Source organism: Trichomycterus rosablanca, chromosome 9 (genome assembly GCF_030014385.1).
Source record: "Trichomycterus rosablanca isolate fTriRos1 chromosome 9, fTriRos1.hap1, whole genome shotgun sequence".
Lineage (NCBI taxonomy): Eukaryota > Metazoa > Chordata > Actinopteri > Siluriformes > Trichomycteridae > Trichomycterus > Trichomycterus rosablanca.
In genome coordinates this window covers 37,771,708-37,786,665 of record NC_085996.1, presented here as the reverse complement: position 1 = coordinate 37,786,665, position 14,958 = coordinate 37,771,708, and the positions used below count along the sequence as shown (strand labels likewise).

The following is a 14,958-nucleotide window of genomic DNA, read 5'->3' as shown; positions in this document are numbered from 1 at the left end:
GAAGCGCAGAGATTGGGGCGTGGCTCTCCGTACGCGAAGCCGACCTCACACGCAAATCAACCGAAGTATGGGAGAATAAGAAGGGATTGGTAGGGTGAATATACGCTCTCCTCGGACGCCTTCTGGGTCCCCAGTAGTGCTACATTGGGAGTAAAAGGGGGCAAAAAATATAAAAAGATAATCAAGTTTGGTCTGGAGAGACCTGCACAACCCCATTGACCACTGTTGGGCTGTTTTTGTCCAGTGAAATTAAATTGGCTTAAATCCCCACAGGCATACTACAAAAGGTGGGAGAAATGCTTCTATTAATGCTCATAGTTTTTTGAATGAGATGCCAAGCTCATGATCAGCTGTTCACATATTTTTGGTGAGAAGTGGGTGATTTTCTGTGGGCTGAAAAGGCATTTTAGGTGGTAGAATGGGGGTTAAGAGGGCATGTAAATTATACGTTTCCATGGTCCCCAGCATCCTGCATCCCTATCAAGGGGTGCCTGGATAAGCAGGAAGGGTTCATGTACGTTTGAGTGAGGTGTCGGTGATCTGGTGCTGATATGAGGGCGGGAGAAGCTCTGCTCCTCAGGTGTTGACAGGGGTGTAATCCTACTCCGTACGGCGTCTCCCAGCTCCACTGGAGCACGGACAGGAACTTGATACCGCCAACGCTACCCTCTTCTCGCCAGGGTGCTGGGAGACGTGGAACCCTGGTTTCCCAGCCTCTCGTTCTGCTCCTGCTGGGTAACTGGGCACCTTTTGGATTTCCAAACAATTTTTAAGGTCCTTTATGTTTCAGCTTGGAGTTCTTCTGTACCTACCACCAGAACTGCAAATTAGAAAGAAAGAAAGATATCCTTTATTTGTCATATATACATATACAGGTGTACAGTACAATGAAATTCTTTCTTCGCATATCCCAGCTGGTGTTGGAAGCTGGGGTCAGAGCGCAGGGTCAGCCAACTTACGGCGCCCCTGGAGCAGACAGGGTTAAGGGCCTCGCTCAAGGACCCAACAGTGGCTACATAGCAGAGCCTGGATTTGAACCGCCAATCTTCCGGTTGATAGCCCAAAGCCCTACCCACTAGGCTACCACAGGCCTACTAGAGGTGCCCGACTAATTCGTATGCAAGCCCAGCTGGCATGTAATTGGCACTTTGTGTTTGCTTAGTACCATGTGGTCCAGTAATTATCTAAATGAAAGATTGCCCTGTTGTTGACTCATATGTAAATCAATCGGTCGGTAAATCAAACATCTCCCATGAGGGCGCCTAGACCAACCAGGGCGATAGCAGAGCTGTGATTCGAACCCAAGAGCCTGAGGTCTCTCTATAGGTGATGGTTCTCTCTGTGAGACATCATCTCTGGTAGGTGGAAAGAAGCAGTTGGTTCGAATCTCTCTGCTCTGCTATTGATCGGCTGTGTATGAGGGAGGGCTAGACGAAGGGATTCCTTGTTGCTGCTGCAACAGCGGCCTCTGCTGGCTGGTCGATGGCAACTGCACAGAGATGGTGAATAATAGATAGCAGTGCGTGATTCTTGCACAATACTTCTCTCTGTCTGTACCTGGCTTTTGCAGGTGAAAAGAAGCGGTTAGCTACTACACACGTGTCGTGAGGATGAGTGTAGGGGTCTGTAGCAGTGAGATATAGTGAGTGTGATATATCTGAGTGATTGGATTTGACTAGATTGAGAGAAAAGGCAAATTCAAACCCGAGAGCCTGAGGTCTCTCTATAGGTGATAGTGCTCTGTTGGTTCAAATCTCTGCTCTGCTATCCACTGGCTGGGTGCCTGTACAGACATAATCAGCTGATAAAAATATCTATTAAAGGGGCGGTCAGGTGGCGCAGCAGTAAAACGCACTAGCACACCAGAGCTGACATTTCAAATTCGTCGTTTCCAATCTAAGCTCTGCCACCCTGCATGTTGGGCGCCTACATGAACAACGATTGGCTGTTGTTCATACAGGGTTAGGGAGCCGGATGGGATCTCATAACTGAAGCAATTACGACCTCTGCCGGCTGATTGATAGTGGAATAGTGCGTCGATCAGGGTGTGGCTCTCCGTACACAAAGCTGATCCGCATATGAACTCACCTCGTGCAGGTGAAAAGATGCAGTCGGTTACTGCACACGTGTCGGAGGGGGCGTGTGTCAGTCACGGCTCTCCTCATCTAGAGTGGAGGTCAACATCAGTAGAGAGAAAGCGTAATGTGATTGGGTAAATGGATAAACAAAATAATAATAATAAAAAATATATATTGCACAGAACCTGAACTTTAAAGGTGTTTTTATATCAAGAATTATTGGGCCTTTATTTGCCCTGCTATGAAACTTACTTCAAGCCACATTTAAGCCTCTAAAAAGAATTTAAAAATAAGGAAAAATGCCATATAAAAGCTGTATTATTATTATTATTATTATTATTATTATTATCAACAGAACATCGAGCAGAATGAATCTTTCAGCATATTCTCCTTGTTAAGGCGCACCATAATTAGTTTGTTTAGCATTTTTCCGGGGTCTTCAGTTCTGTAGCCACATGGGTGCTTTAGCGCTCTAGAAGTGAGAATCTTCACAATCTGGGCGCCTGGGCCTTGTGACGCCTCTCGCTTTCAGTCGTGCTCGTCTCCGTAACGGCTTCCAGACCTATCTTTCCTCCCGGCTTGTGGTCGGGAACAAAGCCCAGACTGCGGCTCGTCGAACACCCGTCCCTCATTCCCCTGCGCCTCCTCAGTCGGGCGTGTTTATGATGGGGTGGAAGCTCGAGTCGCTGCTAATCTGAGCCTGATTCTGACTGTCTGGTGGTTTGTCCTCAGAGAGGGTGTTGTGTAGCCCTGGGGTTTAGAAATATAGGTTTGAGAGGTGTCAAGTGCATGTGTGAAAAATAAGTGGTTGAGGGACTGTGCATGTGTCGAAGGGGGCAGGCGAATAAACCCTCCTGGATCCCCGGCAGCGGAAGATTAAAGGGAGAAAATGCATAAATAAATAGTAAAAAAAAAAAAAAACAAGACACATGGGTGACCAAACTTCTGAAAATGTAATTTAAAAACAACAAAACATGAAATTTAACCAGGAAAATGTTTGCATGATTGTTTACGTTTACGTACTCAGGTTCTCTGCATTGATGTTACTCAATGTACAGCCGTTGTTTCGATCTGATACACTTCAACTGGTTTGAAGCGAGGGCTCGTCCCATCCCTGAACAACAACTAATCGACATGATGTAGTGGAATCCCAGCTCTGGTGTGCTAGCGAATTTTTCCACTTGTTTTGTTGCAGGAACTGGTCTTCACGGGTCAACATCCAGGTCTCCTAACCCATTCAGATGTGCTGATCCACAGCAGGCGTTCATCTAGTCCTGTCTTCAGAAGCTGCCAACCCACCCAGCCACCCAAGTTCCTATTTACAGCCACACCCAGGGTAAGAACACATGTCATCTCATAGGACCAGACTTAATCTCTAACAGGATATACAAAATATGGACAAAAGTATTGGGACACCTCTTTTAATTGTTGAATTCAACCAGTGTAATAAATCAATTATAGACAAGGAATTATATGCTTTTACCTTTGTAACAACAGTTTAGGGAAGGTACTTTTCATGTTTTAGCATGACCGTGTCCCTTGTTTTAAAAGAAACTCCACTCTCAGCCTCACTGAACAGCTCTGGAATGAACCGGAACATCAACAGAGGCTCTTTTGACTGAATGGGCACAAATTCCCACAGACATGTAATGTTTTTATGTGAGTTATGTGATATGCTTGACATCCTTTTCATACTCAAACCATTCAGTGACCCCTCATACGCTGTGGGTAGGGTCGCCGTCATCCAGGAAGAGACCACTCCCATCACGATAGGTGTGTTCCATTATACTGAGCAGCTAGTTCATCAGGCAGTTAACGTTAACCTTGTATTGATTAGCAGTGACCCGAACTCACACTCAAGAGCGGCTATTTACACGGGAGCGGCTATTAAGGAGGAACCAGTAGGACTGATGAGCAGCTGGCGGGTCCTGGGTTCGATCCCCAGGTGGGGCTGTACGGGTCCTTTCTGTGTGGAGTTTGCATGTTCTCCCCGTGTCCACGTGGGTTTTCCTCCGGGTGCTCCGGTTTCCTCCCACAGTCCAAAGACGTGCAAGTGAGGTGAATTGGAGACACTAAACTGTCCATGACTGTGTTCGATATGACCTCGTGAGCTGATGAATCTTGTGTAACGAGTAACAACCGTTCCTGTCATGAATGTAACCAAAAGTGTAAAACATGACGTTAAAATCCTAATAAACAAACAAACGTGGTGAGCAGCTGGCCCTTGACGGTGATCTCCGCGACACCAGAAACAAACAGCTTGTCTAAAATAAACTCTCGGACGCGATAGAAGCCCCGACATCAGAACTGCGTTTATTTATTCACCCCGAGCTGCTTACAGATGTGCGTCTCAGCTGGACTGACCTCACCACGACACAGCTAAACAACCAAACCGACCGGAAACAAGAGACGTCTGTAAAAGCTGCTGGCTGCCACTGATTCAGCTTTTGGGGCTTTTAAAGGCACTCTTAAGTCTCTGCACATTTCGGGTTCGGGTGGCGCAGCGGTTCATCACGCTAGTCCACCACCGCTGGGATCCGGGTTTGAATTTCAGCGCCGCTGTCAGTCGTCTGAGTGTCTACATGTCTGGGAGGGACCTGTAATATTCAGTATATAATCAGATTTTGAAGTGTGTCTGAGGGAATTTGTTCCCATTCTATCAGAAGAGCATTTGCAATTTATGTTCAGGTACCTGTAATATATACACCGATCAGCCATAACATTAAAACCACCTCCTTGTTTCTACACTCACTGTCCATTTTATCAGCTCCACTTACCATATAGAAGCACTTTGTAGTTCTACAATTACTGACTGGAGTCTATCTGTTTCTCTACATACCTTGTTATCTCCCTTTCACCCTGTTCTTCAATGGTCAGGACCCCCACAGGACCACCACAGAGCAGGTATTATTTAGGTGGTGGATCATTCTCAGCACTGCAGTGACACTGACATGGTGGTGGTGTGTTAGTGTGTGTTGTGCTGGTATGAGTAAAAACTGTGTCTTATCCAAACACCTCACTGTCACTGCTGGACTGAGAATAGTCCACCAACCCAAAATATCCAGCCAACAGCTGTGACCAGAAGATGACCGACTCAAACAGCAGCAATAGATGAGCGATCGTCTCTGACTTTACATCTACAAGGTGGACCGACTAGGTAGGAGTGTCTAATAGAGTGGACAGTGAGTGGACACGGTATTTAAAAACTCCATCAGCGCTGCTGTGTCTGATCCACTCATACCAGCACAACACACACTAACACACCACCACCATGTCAGTGTCACTGCAGTGCTGAGAATGATCCACCACCTAAATAATACCTGCTCTGTGGTGGTCCTGATCATTGAAGAACTGGGTGAAAGCAGGTTAAAAAGTATGTAGAGAAACAGATGGATTACAGTCAGTAATTGTAGAACTACAAAGTGCTTCTATATGGTAAGTGGAGCTGATAAAATAGACAGGTAGTGGTTTTAATGTTATGGTTGATTGGTGTATAGCTAAAACACTTAAACTCAGAAAAGGAAGGGTGTCCATATACTTTTGACCATGTTTAATATATGTTAAGCATTCAGACTGTTTGTACCAATGATCTTATGGTCAGAAGTTGCTTAGGTTTTACTGGCTGTCCCAACATCATGGATCTGGACTAGTACTGGACTAGTAATCAATGGTTGCTGGTTCAAGTCCCCCCACCAAGTTGCTAAATGCCATAAATGTATATGTAAATTTCAGCAGTGCTACCGGCCTGGTCGGGCAGCCAGTCGGTACAATTTGACATGCAGTAGGGAATTAAAAATGACCCAAATTTGGGGAAAACGGGATGTGATTCCGTGACTAAATCCCAGTTATATGTAGCGTTGGCTTTGGTCTGATTATCTGTGTTTTATGCACTTGGTTTATTCCCAAAACTTCTGCCCAAAATCACCAATCGATGCCAACTAAATCTGGTGCAGTGAGTGAAGATTTAACTTTAATGCTAGCAGTGCTTTTTAAGTCCAGGGATCCTGTCTGGCCTCACAGCTCTGCTGTTTGTCTGTGGGAGTTGGCACACTGTTGGCACACTGCTGGCACCAGCCCCTAGGCGCCGGGGGCATACGGGCACTGTGGGAAAGTGATAAGATAGATTAGCCCCGTACTCCCCCTCTGTGTATTCCCGAGGGTCTCACTGCTGACCTCGCTGCTTTTAAGGCCATGTGCTTGCCCGAACACCCTCCTATCGGTCAGCTGTAGAACCAGAAGCCGAGGAAGATAAAATCATCCGCCCGTCAGCACGCCGTAAAAAGAGGGAGACGGAGGAGACGAAAATAAAGAGAACGGAGGGCAGCGAGGATGCGGTGAATCACTTCAGGAAACGCTCGTCTGTTAGCCGAAGCCCTGTTAGCCCGGTTAGCCCCTGTTAGCAGTGAAAACCTTTGCCATGCTTTCCTGTCAGAGTCGCCGGGTTCTGTGTGTTGGGTGTTATTGTAGAAAATTGTATCGTTTCGATGCTGGGCAATTTGGCCACTCAAATTTTCCATGGATTAAATAAAAGAGCACACACAACACGAGACAAAATCCTTTGGAAAAAGTCGGAGGGACGTCAGAGTCAAGTCACGAGTCTTTAGGCTACAGTCCGAGTCAAGTCACGAGTCTTTAGACTAGAGTCCGAATCCAGTCAAGCGTCTTTAGACTAGAGTCCGAGTCAAGTCACAAGTCTTTAGACTAGAGTTCGAGTCGAGTCACGAGTCTTTAGGCTGGAGTCCGAGTCAAGTCACGAGTCTTTAGACTAGAGTCGAGTCACGAGTCTTTAGGCTAGAGTCTGAGTTGAGTCACGAGTCTTTAGCCTAGAGTCCGAGTCGAGTCACGAGTCTTTAGACTAGAGTCCGAGTCAAGTCACGAGTCTTTAGGCTAGAGTCCGAGTCTCGTCACGAGTCCTTAGGCTAGAGTCTGAGTCAAGTCACGAGTCTTTAGGCTAGAGTCCGAGTCTCGTCACGAGTCCTTAGGCTAGAGTCCGAGTCGAGTCACGAGTCTTTAGGCTAGAGTCCGAGTCTCGTCACGAGTTTTTAGGCTAGAGTCTCGTCACGAGTCTTTAGGCTAGAGTCCGAGTCGAGTCACGAGTCTTTAGGCTAGAGTCCGAGTCGAGTCACGAGTCTTTAGACTAGAGTCCGTGTCGAGTCACGAGTCTTTAGGCTAGAGTCAGAGTTAAGTCACAAGTCTTTAGGCTAGAGTCTGAGTCTTGTCTCGAGTCTTTAGGCTAGAGTCCGAGTCTCGTCACGAGTCTTTAGGCTAGAGTCCGAGTCTCATCACGTTTTTAGGCTGGAGTCTTGTCACGAGTCTTTAGGCTAGAGTCCGAGTCGAGTCACGAGTCTTTAGGCTAGAGTCCGAGTCGAGTCACGAGTCTTTATGCTAGAGTCCGAGTCAAGTCACGAGTCTTTAGGCTAGAGTCCGAGTCGAGTCACGAGTCTTTAGGCTAGAGTCCGAGTCTCGTCACAAGTTTTTAGGCTAGAGTCTCGTCACGAGTCTTTAGGCTAGAGTCCGAGTCGAGTCACGAGTCTTTAGGCTAGAGTCCGAGTCGAGCCACGAGTCTTTAGGCTAGAGTCTGAGTCAAGTCACGAGTCAATATAATAAACACAAAACATATATTGGAAATGTAGCGTAGAAATAAACAAATAATCTGTAAATTCAGATAAAAAACAACAACAGATTAGCGAGTGTATTTAGCTGTTTTACTTCGTGCCTTTACTTCCCTCCTCATTGTGTAAATTAATGTTAATGAATTTCTGTAACATGAAGGTTCCAGTTAAAAGCTTAAACAGACTCGAGTCCCCATCTCTGATATACACTATTCAGCTCCTGAGCCATTTTTATGCTTAATTCTGTTTAGATTATACATAAATATAGTCATTTTCATACATTTCGTTTTGTATTTTGTTTTGATGAAGTTTGATGAAGATGCTCCCTCATTATTCAGACAGAACATTGGTCAAAATAAGGCGTCTCAGTAGGAGCTCTTTGAGTTGGAAGAAGCTAATCTTAAAGTCAAGGGGGCGGCACGGTGGTTAAGTGGGTAGCACTGTCGCCTCATCAGAGGAGTTTAGTGCTCCTGTCTCCTTCTATTACTACATTAAACCACGTTAAGCTTTATTTTCAACCAGAAGCGTTTTAGACTCTGGGAGAAGCTGATTCTGATTCTCACAGTTTCTCAGAAGCTGGAGCTGTAACACAAGTTTAAAAGTGAAACAGGGAGGAAAATCCAGATAAACACAGATACATGTGGAGCTGTAACCCTGGATCTGACGCTTATTCCACACTAATGCAGATTCGTCTCATATTCACGCTTTGATGACGTCTTAATGGTCTGTTCCTCACTCCATGTTGTAGGTAACAGCAGTTCCGGTGGAGCGTTTCTGCCCGGATCGCAGTGCTGACTACGAGTGGCGCCAGTTCCGAGACGGCGGGAGTTTATCTGCCAAGCGGTGCTTCCTGTTTGGCTCACCTGAGCTGGCACTGTCCTGGGCAGCCCGTGCCCACTTCTTCCGCCCCGTGAACCCGGGTGGCCTGATGGCCCTACATCCGCGACATGGGTGGTCGTTTATCAGGATACCAGGTATGTCTTGGTTTTTATGAAATGAAGTGAAGCCCAGTATTTGTATAAAGTATGAAGTGCAGTCAGTTTGTCTTCCGCTGCTGGTGGATCCCTGATTGCAGTCGATGTGGGTATATTGCTGCTCACGCCTCCGACGACCCGTGTGCAGCCCTTAGCGGAACCCTTTTTCACCTGTGCACCCTGCACAGGCGCCTCTCTATCTGCCAATCAGGGTCCTTACACAGCGTTTGAAGACCCCACCCACATGGTCCGGTCATCCCGCCCTAGCAGAAACGTGTCTGCTGCAGGCACTGCCAATTATGCCCGCTAGATGGCGCCCAGCCGACCGGTGGTAAAGAACCGAGGAGTACAGAATCTCGGCGCTGGTGTGCTAGCGGAACATCCGGCTGTGCCACCTGGGCGCGCGAGCTACTAGACTATTCATCAAAAGGTTGCTAGTTTAAGTCCTACCACCATTAAATGGCAGCTCTTGGGCCCTTGTGTGATGATTTGACGTAAAAGTGTTTATTGACATTTTATAGAGATGTATTCTCATGTTGGGTAGCTCTGTCACCTCACAGCAAGAAGGTCCTGGGTTCGATTCCCAGGTGGAACGGTCCGGGTCCTTTGTGTGTGGAGTTTGCATGTTCTCCCCGTGTCTGTGTGGGTTTCCTCACAGTCTAACAGTCCTCACAGCAAACAAAGGAATGCAGTCAGGTTAATTAGAGGTACTAAAAGTCCCTGTAGGTGTGTGTGTGTGTGTGTTTGCCCTGTGATGGACTGGTGACCTGTCCAGGGTGCTTGTGCTTGACTGACCTGCCTGCAGTCCAGATCTGTCTCCTATTGAAAATGTATGGCAGATCATGAAGAGGAGAATCAGACATCAGCAACCATGGAGTGTTGAGCTCCCGATCCATGCAGAATCAGGAGTAGCTCTATAAAATCTTTATTTGTTTAGTGTGGGTTATTTCAGTGGTCCCCAACCAGCCGGTGGGCTATTTATTACCGTGCTGCACAGAAAGAATAAATAATTAGAAAAGCAGTTTTCACTGCTTCTATTTCTGGTGTTATTGTCTCATGACACCCCTAGGTGGGAGCATCGTCTCGTTGCAGCGAGAAAAGCTCATTTTACATCATTTGTGAGCAATATTATTTAATCCTCCCTCCCCCTCGGTGAAATTATATCTTATGTGAAACTGGTCCGTGGTGCAAAAAACCACTGGGTTATTTTATGTAATTAATTTTATACATCAGTAAGCAATAGACGTGTCTAAATCGCCTGAAGTCAAAATATAGAAAGATAGGAGGGGTGTCCACATACTTTTTGGCCATATAGCGTTTTAGAAAAAACCAGACTGCACCTCTAATGCGCTATAAAGTGTAAAAGTTACTGGCTAATGGTACTAAATCATCAGGCTGAGCGACTGTGTCATTTCTCCGTATCCGCGCATTGTTTCCTCGCTGACCGATTTATTAAGGACGAGGAAAATTCTCACAGCTCGATTGTTCGATTTCATGCATCTCAGAAGGAAGCCAGTGTCCAAAAAAGCACCGTACAAATCATGCCAAGAGCTACCGGGGCTGTGAGAGTCCATCCTCGTAAATCCACACCTACTTTAGTCCTGCCTTCGACATCCGAGCTCGGTCGGTCGGGGAGGCCCGGCTGTCCGGCAGCACCGGGCTTCTCTCTAAACCATTGTGCGTGTGAGCTGAAGGAAATGCTACAGGGAGCAGGACAGGCTGCCGGGGAGGGCGGGAGGTACCGAGGGAGACCCGTGGGATAGTGGCACAGGTCACGGTGGCCACCCGCCCGGGCTGCTTCGGGGTTCGTGACCTCGGGCCGACCGGCATCTCCGTCACTGTCAGCGTTTGGCTCGACGCGCTGCCATTAGTTCAGCTTTTGCAACTCGTGGAAAGCGGAGCGATAACAGAAACGCCAGCCTAGATGGGAACCGTGAGATGTTTTTGGAGGAGCTGTACACTGGTGCGGCGTGTTTATTTATTTTCTGTGTGCATGCCAGTGCCGCTGCTGGGAGTTCATGAAACCGGCCTGTGAGTCTTGTGAAGCTGGGAGGGGGGACAAAGCAAGGAAGTCTGACCGTTGGACATTGTTTGGGCGCATTGTTAGACGGACGCTTGTGTATAAGTGTGTGAGTGAGCGCCACGGCTCATTCACAGACTCGAGGTGCTTCAGCCTCCGTACTTTTCCCATTTTCTCAGAGTCATACTGTACCCAGGGAAGGAAATGACACAACGCCAGGGCCGGGCTCATTGAAGTCCCGTGGCAGCCTGATCGCCACCTCCGAAGACGGTGGGAGAGGCCGTGAATAGGCTTTGTGATCCGGGCTAATCTGCAATGTCAACATACTAGAACAGCCATTAAAGTATTTAGTCTAATCAGACAACAAACATGCGCATATAAAAATGGTTTGCCATTCAGCTGCAGAATTGTTGGCATCCTTGGGGAATACAGGTCATAGGTCATAGAAAAGAAAGATTTAATTGACTTCATCTCTCACTGGAGAGATTAGAAATATAATCAACTGTTTAATCAAATATACACTGATCAACCATAACATTAAAACCACCTCCTTGTTTCTACACTCACTGTCCATTTTATCGGCTCCACTTACCATATAGAAGCACTTTGTAGTTCTACAATTACTGACTGTACTCCATCTGTTTCTCTACATGCTTTGTTAGCCCCCATTTCATGCTGTTCTTCAATGGTCAGGACCCCCACAGGACCACCACAGAGCAGGTATTATTTAGGTGGTGGATCATTCTCAGCGCTGCAGTGACACTGACACGGTGGTGGTGTGTTAGTGTGTGTTGTGCTGGTATGAGTGGATCAGACACAGCAGCGCTGCTGGAGTTTTTAAATACCGTGTCCACTCACTGTCCACTCTATTAGACACTCCTACCTAGTCGGTCCACCTTGTAGATGTAAAGTCAGAGACGATCGCTCATCTATCGCTGCTGTTTGAGTCGGTCATCTTCTAGGCCTTCATCTGTGGTCACAGGACGCTGCCCACGGGGCGCTGTTGGCTGGATATTTTTGGTTGGTGGTCTATTCTCAGTCCAGCAGTGACAGTGAGGTGTTTAAAAACTCCAGCAGCGCTGCTGTGTCTGATCCACTCATACCAGCACAACACACACTAACACACCACCACCATGTCAGTGTCACTGCAGTGCTGAGAATGATCCATCACCTAAATAATACCTGCTCTGTGGTGGTCCTGTGGGGGTCCTGACCATTGAAGAACAGCCTGAAAGGTGGTTTAACAAAGCATGCAGAGAAACAGATGGACTACAGTCAGTAATTGTAGAACTACAAAGTGATTCTATATGGTAAGTGGAGCTGATAACATGGACAGTGAGTTAAAAAGTTAAACTGGCGCCCAGGTGGCGCAGCTGGATATCCCGCTAGCACACCAGCGCCGAGATTCTGAACTCCTCGGTTCGAAACTCGGCATTGCCACCGGTCGACTGGGCGCCATCTAGCGGGCATAATTGGCAGTGCCTGCAGCAGACACTTATTTGCCACCGTGTCTGCTAGGGGGACGGGATGACCGGACTGCCTGCAGTGTGGGCGGGGTCTTCAAACGCTGTGTAAGGACCCTGATTGGCAGTTAGAGGCGCCTGTGCAGAGTGCATGGGTGAATAAGAAAGTGTTCTGCTAAGGACTGCACGGGTTGCAGGAGGCAATATACCCTCCTCGAATGCAATCAGGGATCCCCCAGCAGCGGAAGACAGATCGACTGCACTAAATAGGGGAAAATAAAGGGAGAAAATGCTTAAATAAGTGGAATTTGCACTAGGGATGTCCCGATCCGATCTCAAAGAATCGGGGCCGATCAAGGCATTTTTTAACTGATCGGTATCGGCTTTACTAAGCCGATCCTTCGTTTTACGTCAGCATGTCCGCTGTGTGGAAATACTTTAAATTGGAAAGTGAAACGAGTCCAACAGTGAAGTGTAACGTCTGCAGTGCGAGCGCTTCACGAGGCGGTGGGAGCAGAGCTGCGTTCATTACTGTAGAATTTTACTGTTTATATGGTGTGTGAGTCAAGGATCACGCCGGTTTACAAAACAATATCTTTTAATCCGAGTATGAAAACTTCAGGGACCATAACGTACAGCTTTTACAAGTTTACGTGTTACAAGACTGAACGACATCTCAGTATCGAGCACTCCGATTGGCTTAGTTATGTAACCGAGCGTCGTAGTGATGCACTCGCTTAATAAAGAAATAAATACACGCTATATTCACTAATTGTCGGGAGCATTTAACACTTTATTAACTTCTTCTGTTACGGTACCGAATAGCGGACAGCCAGAGTCATCGCGTTAGCCGAGCACGCTATCCCATGCACTATGGAAGCCCCAAAGGGTCAAAACACACTCACTTCACGTAGAAACGTCCATCAAACCATCGTCACAATACAACCACAGAAAAGTCTGTTACAGTGACAACACGCATACAAGTACGGTGGCTCATAAGAAACAAACCAGATATCATTTAACCAAACGATCTCCAATTACTACCAATTTGATTCGGCACCTAAAAAATAAACACTCAGCCGAATACAGCGAGTTCATTATTATATGATGAGAAGAAGAACCGGCCGTCTGCTAACACGGCAGAGACGTGAACCTTCACTTCATTTTGAGTGTTCTAGTGTTACTGCTACAATGCTGCACTAAGTTTGTTTACTTTTATTTTGTAAAAATAAAAGAACATTAAGCAATAGTTTGGATGCAGACATTGTTTTTCCTACAGCACTGCAGAGCTATTCAGTTGTTAAACATGTACACTGGATTAATTTGAATAACTGTAATTTACTTAAAGTGTGCACTGTGTGAACAGTATTATCTAGTTCTTATCTAGACAATATCTAGAAAATACAAGTATCGGTTTGAGGCTCGGTATCGGATCGGGATCAGAATTAAAGATCGGCATCGGGAACAAAAAAACGTGATCGGGACATCCCTAATTTGCACTGTTTATAAACAGTGTAATATGCACATTGGTTTAATAGCACATACAGTGATCACATTGTAAAAGAACGACGTTCTAACAACGTCGGCTATGCTGGTAGCAGACGGGCGTTCCCTTATGTGTTTTTTTTTTTTTTACTTTAGTGCTGTACAGAACGCATTCACCTTTATGTTTTGTATATGACATGAATCTTTTTGGAGGCGGTAAAGCCTGTGTTTAGTAAACAGAGGCGCTATAGTAGCATGTTGATGTGGATTTAAGGTGACACTTGCTAACTAGAGGGCAGGGCGGTGTAGCGTGAAGGTCTTTTCTCACAGCCGCTCTGGCACAGAGACGACGTTTTATCGGAACTGCATTGCTGCAGACTTCTTGTAGATTGGGGTGGTGGGGGGTTTCGGTAGGGTTGCAGCAATTGGTCTTAGCTTGCAGACAGCCTGTGGGAAACTTAGCGTTCCCTTCCTGTTCCTTCAAAGAATCCCTGCGCCCCAGCAAAATAGGCGGAAACATTCTTGGCCTTTTTGATTTTTGGCCCGAACGTTGACGGCTACGCGATTGTTTGCGAGCCCCGAGCCTCGGCTTTATCATGTCGATTAACTGCACCAGGATGCGGTGAGGTGAGAAGGAGCTTCTTCCTTCAAACTAGCTCACGGAGCATTTCTGGTACCATAGGTGTTATGTTTTATTTTATTTATCAGTAGACTGAGTGTGCATAGATCTGAGCTTTTAACATTATCTTCTAGTGTTTTAATGATCTAGATAGTAGGTGCAGTAGTGTTGGGATTTCCTTCAAACAGCCTTCTATGTGACCTCAGATCATTTTCTCTTTGTGTCCAACAAACGTCAGCAGAGCTTTAAAGTGCCAGTTTTGGTGCAGGGGTTTCTTTACTGCAGGGCAGCCTCGATGCCTGTGACACTGTAAAGCTCGATTGATTGTGGACAGTGACACCTCCGTTCCAGCAGCTTCTAATTCATATTTGTTGCTGGTTCTTGGATTACATCTGGCAGACAGCGTGAATGATAGTCCACTGTTGGGCCCTTAAGTATTCACTGTTGGGCCCTTAAGCAAGGCCTTTAAACCTCTCAGCTCCAGAGGCAGTGTACAATGACTGAGCCTGCCCTCTGACCCCAGCTTTCAAACAAGCTGGTATATGCGGCAAAAACATGCTGCATATATGCCGCAAAATATGATATGTGACAGTGGTAGCCTAATGGGTAGAGCTTTGGGCTATCGAAAGGTTGAGAGTTTGAATCCCAGCTCCATTGCCATGCTGCCCTTAAGCAAGGCCCTTAAACCTCTCACCTCCTATCTATCT

The 14,958-nt window shown here is 46.6% G+C and overlaps 1 protein-coding gene across 1 annotated transcript in view; it reads left to right on the top strand.

Moving 5' to 3' along the window:
• Positions 1 to 14,958, top strand: part of ino80 (INO80 complex ATPase subunit) — a 76,636-nt gene that overhangs the window by 33,282 nt on the left and 28,396 nt on the right. The window contains exons 26-27 of the mRNA XM_063002365.1: positions 3,274 to 3,414; positions 8,439 to 8,664. Coding sequence (XP_062858435.1) covers positions 3,274 to 3,414; positions 8,439 to 8,664 — 367 coding nt within the window. The remainder of the gene's footprint in view (positions 1 to 3,273; positions 3,415 to 8,438; positions 8,665 to 14,958) is intronic.